The sequence below is a fragment of the Clupea harengus genome, chromosome 15 (genome assembly GCF_900700415.2).
Source record: "Clupea harengus chromosome 15, Ch_v2.0.2, whole genome shotgun sequence".
Classification (NCBI taxonomy): domain Eukaryota; kingdom Metazoa; phylum Chordata; class Actinopteri; order Clupeiformes; family Clupeidae; genus Clupea; species Clupea harengus.
The window spans coordinates 15,507,900-15,512,899 of NC_045166.1; the positions used below are offsets into that span (position 1 = coordinate 15,507,900).

The window sequence follows — 5,000 nt, forward strand, 5'->3', positions numbered from 1 at the left end:
CTCTCTCTGGTAATGTAAAGTTATTCTCCTATTTCTCTCTGGCAATGTAAACTTACCCTCCTCTCTCTCTGTCCCTCTGTAGTGCAGTGATTCTGGACGGTAAGATCTACGCCACGGGCGGCATCGTGAGCAGTGAGGGCCCGGTCCTGGGCAGCATGGAGGTGTTCGACCCGAGCTCCAACGCCTGGACGCTGCTACAGAACCTCCCCTGCCCCCTCTTCAGGCACGGCTGTGTGGTCATCAAAAAGTACATCCAGAGCGGCTGACCTCCCCCCAACACACACACACACACACACACACACATGCATATAACGCACACACACACACACAAATAAAACACACACACACACACACACACAACATGCAAAAACACACCAGGAGGCAGCAGACTGTGGTGGATTCGGCCTGGAAATGGACCCACCGTGCTTGAGCCAGATCCATTACCGAGTTGGCTATGCCACAGCTGAGCCACAAACCACTGCTCAGCTTGGCAGGAAGTGACATCAGAGCCCTACCACAGTCCTTCTGGTACTCCTGTTGTGTGCGACAGGAAATGAAATCATAGACCTGGTCGAGTCTCAAAACCCTGCTCATGCAGTTACCAATAAGTGGTCTCAGAACCCCCCTACCGCCACACAGGAAGTGACATCAGCCAGCCCCGGCCTTACCTGACATCTTTTCCTTCTGAGAAGAACCATCACCACCCTCTTCGTGGCCATCCTCGTCATCTTGACATGGCGTGTCTCTGCATCTTTTCTCTGTTCCCTCTTCGACTCTTCTGAATTGGCACACCACAGGAGTCCTTATAACTGTGTGTGTGTGTGTAATCATTTGAGTGTGCCCCAACTGCAGAAGCTGTGTCTTAAAAAAGTAGGACTTCACATCAAAGGACTTGTAGAGAAGGGAGTCGCAGCGATCACTGTATCTGATGGGCCTCAAGTGTGTGTGTGTGTGTGTGTGTGTGTGTGTGTGTGTGTGTGTGTGTGTGTGTGTGCGCACATGGCAAGGGAATGCTAGCCTGGGGAACACAGGGTTGAGACATTTCTTTAAAACATATCAGGAACTGAACTCTCTTTACTGTGACCTTTTCTAAAACTTACTTACTCCTGAATCTGAAGCACAAGTGACCATTGGCTGGAGGAGGAGGAGAGTCTTCACTCCAGGGCTTTGTCTATCTGTCTGTCTGTCTGTCTGAACGGACTGTCTGCCAGACCTTTCTATCTCTCTTCCTTTCACATATGGCTGCCTGTCTGCAGGATCTGTCTTTTTTGTTCTGACTGCTGTGTCTCCGGTACCTGCTTGTCTTTGTTTGATCTGTCTCTCTGTTAGTCTACATCTCTGTCCATTTGCCTAGATCTGTTTCTCCATCTCCGTTTCAATCAACGTGTCTCCATTTTTTCTCTCTTCCTAATATCTCTCTTTCCGTCTACAGTCTTTTGAGCCCCTCTTCCCATCAAATGTGCAATTTATTTTGCTCTGTGTGTGTGTGTGTGTGTGTGTGTTCCATCCCTACCCTACAACAACATGGGGGAGGACCTGGACCTGATGGGGGTGATGGGAGCAGGGCCTCTGGAGTGGCGGCTGCCTTGACGAGCCATACTGTATATTTTGTGAAGGAAATCTGTATATTTTAAAAGCCAGAGGGTTATTCTGTATAAACGTTTTTAGACATTGAATAGGGATGATGGACTGTCTGTAAATCTGTACCCAAAAATTTACATATGCTGTTAAGGCCTAAACAGTAATACATACTCTTGATTCTAAAAAAAAAAAAAAAAAAAAAAGCCTTTGTTTTTCCTCTGTTATCTTTTGTATTGTTTGCATGTAGAGCGTTTCTAAAAAACAAACAAGCACATTTGTATTTAACCGAGCTAGACAAAGTTGAGATGGAAATCCCTTCACGGGAAGGGTGAATCTGTGTTAGTATCTATTCTAAGATCCTAACCCACATTTAAAAGGCCATGCCAGCCAAAGTAAGCCTTCACGATACACCCCTCAGGACAGAGCCGACTGAATTCTGTCACACTTGCAGAGTGATGGTGCCCATGGGAGAAGTCCTGGGGACATTACTGGGTTGGGGGCCGACTGGAGAAACAGGGTTTATTTAGCAAAAAGTGTCGACACAGATGATGGATAAGCCTCAGGTTTGAATGGTAATCACGGGACAGATTTCACAGCACAAATACAAGGAGTATAACATATGCTATGTGTACAGTATACAGAGCTATGTAATATAGAACTCTGCAGTCTGTGCGTAGGCATATTGAAAGCTTACAGAAGGACCTATACACACAAATTAATTCCAGACAGCAAAATCTGAATGAAGTACAAAGAAAAGAAACGAAAAGAAAAGAAAGACTGAAAACAGTTGTTTGAGCTTTAACGGTTTTGCTTGCACTACTCGAGTGGCTCCATAGGAATGTTGCACCAGGTATACTATAAAGTTTATGGCATAAACTAACACAGCTGCGATAAACGGACACAGCCACGATAAACTAACACAGCCGCGATAAACGGACACAACTGCGATAAACTGGGTCAAGGAAGCATCTGTTTGGTTTCTTTTATACATCATAAAAACAACCCAAAACGCTATCTACTGTAATGGTGAATGAAAAGTCCAAAATCATGTTTACAAACCCAAATGCATTTTATTGATTCACAAGCCAGGTGTTTAGTGCAAAATAAAAAAAAAACATGAGGTCATATAAAACAAAGTGAAAGTGGAAAGCGCTTTAACGTAGACAACAATTTTGCACCTTTATTTCAAGTATGTCACAGCAGTTTTTAAATTTCAGAAAAAATACAGTAAAATGTTTGCAATTCACCTCATAGAACCCCACAAGAGTAATGCTGGGAGAGAAAAGAAAATGAGTTTTTAACTTTTAAAAGTAACTTTTTAGAGAAATGAAAGGGGTAACATAATAACAATAAATCATAAATCATATTAATTATAATACAAATATCTGGCAAATGCTACCCAACAACAACAGAAAAAAAACAATCCCCCACAAAACTGTAATCTCAAAGAAAACATCATCTACTTATAGGATGTTATTAATCAAAAGGAGAAAAAAAAAAAAAAAAAAATGGAAAAGCGAAAAAGGAAAGGATAAAGCGACAGACAAACGTTCTGCCTACTGGACTAAGCGCCTGTGCAGACCCCTCTGTTCCAACGATTGGCATTTTGTTTATCTGGGTCGTCACCATGGGATACCGACTACAGGCAAGTTGCAGACAGGTACGTTTCCACGGCTTCGTTTAGATCTGGGCCAGCTCCGGGCCCAATGCGGCTCATCTCCGCAGAAGATTCACTTTTTAAGAAGCAGACGATGGAGAACAATGAAGATCAGGTCTGGCTGAGGTGTGGCTGAGGTCTGGCCTAGACTCCCTATGGGGTATTTGGACAGCTAAATATTTGGAGACTAAAATGCAACTAAGAGTCTGGAGCATTCTGACCCATCCAACGACAGAATTTATGATGTGATATCAACAGTTAATGAGACAGTGTGTGTGTTGGCCTCAAGAATGGACATACAACACCATCCTAACATGTACTACACTGTCAAGAATGAGCCGTAATGTCACTGCAATGTTGCCAAACAGTAACGGTTAGTATGCATGTATGCATGTGTGGGTGTATGTCTGAGTAAGTGAGGTTTGTGTGTGTGTGTGTGTGTGTAAATGACAGAGGAGAAAGTTATTATCACAATAGTAAACAAAGCACTTCACGGACACAGGGTCTATTCTGGGAGGACGTGCTATGCATACGTTCGTGTATGTGTGTGTGTGTGTGTGTGTGTGTGTGTCACTATCAAACTCTAAATCACATTAGCTTGATACTCAGCTTCGTCCTGTCCAGCAGTCTGTTACCGAAATGCAAAAAAAATAAAATAAAATCAGAAGAGAAACGATATCGTCGTCATAATTACAACGGAATAAATACATCATTCCAAGATGACCGCCGACTGCCAGAGAGATTCGGCCGACAGTCGGCGGTCACCAATTTCTGCAGCAGACACCTGAGACCATGTAAACCTCTGATCATCTCCTCCAGCAAATAAACACAAACAAACAAACAATAAACACCTGCTACACCAATGTGCTAATCCACCCTTCAGCACAAAGTTTCAACCTCCAGTAACAATTATTTTTATTTTTGTATCCCCCCCCAACCCCCCAATTAGTTGCCTCAAAAAAAGTAGAAAAACTGTCAAATGTATATTAGACTGTAAAACACTGCGTATACTCGCCCTGTTAATAAATACCATAGATGAAGAGAGAGATGAGAGATGCTGGGATGAGCTAGTCTTTGTGCTGGTGGACCAGAGGGGCGTGAGAGACAAACGGGGACTCAGTCATCACTGTCGGGGACAGAATACCAACAGGAGGTGTGTAAGAGAAACAAAAGGTAGTATCTAACGCTTCACCAAAAGAGAGGGATGTCCGTACTATACACATGTATTTTCTTTTAAAGATGATGTTGTATCATTTCTGGCTCATATGTGTATACAAAAACAACAACATCATCAACATCAACAACAACAACAACAACAACAAAAGAGGGATTCGCTCATCTGTACAGCTGCTTTAGAACTACTGTGGAGTTTGTGAGTGAAGGTCTATGACGATGTGTGTGTGTGTGTGTGTATATATTTGTGTGTCAGATTTCTGTTGTATGTTTGAACGTTGGACTTATATATGTGTGTGTATCCGATTTCTGTTGTATGTGTGTACGTGTGTCCAAAACCTCTAACACACGCACACTGTTTAAACTCTACTCGCTATGGTCAACCCAGATGAAGTAAGATGAGGTAGCCATGTGTTCGCTCGCTCTCGCTCTCTCTCTCTCTATCTATCTATCCTTTTCTCTGCATGTATTGGTGTTAAGCCATCTGGTGTATCATCATAGAAGCCTCTGCTGTTGCATGTCTGTACTGTTCTCCCCTGAAAGATGTCGCACAGACTCAGCCGAGCTGCAGGGGGCGCCCAAGAGACAC

General features: G+C 43.3%; 2 protein-coding genes across 5 annotated transcripts in view; one reads left to right on the forward strand and one right to left on the reverse strand.

Annotated features, from left to right (window-relative positions):
* The window catches only part of LOC105899530 (kelch-like protein 29), a 115,949-nt gene extending 115,652 nt beyond the window's left edge, over window positions 1–297 (forward strand). The window contains exon 10 of the mRNA XM_012826727.3: window positions 83–297. Coding sequence (XP_012682181.3) covers window positions 83–266 — 184 coding nt within the window. The 3' untranslated portion in view covers window positions 267–297. The remainder of the gene's footprint in view (window positions 1–82) is intronic.
* A 2,334-nt stretch (window positions 298–2,631) lies between these two features.
* The window catches only part of atad2b (ATPase family AAA domain containing 2B), a 93,286-nt gene continuing 90,917 nt past the window's right edge, over window positions 2,632–5,000 (reverse strand). For all 4 annotated transcript variants that reach the window (XM_031582184.2, XM_031582183.2, XM_031582186.2 and 1 more), the window contains exon 28: window positions 2,632–5,000. This exon is cut by the window's right edge and continues 1,932 nt beyond it. The gene's annotated coding sequence lies outside the window, so the exon portion shown is untranslated.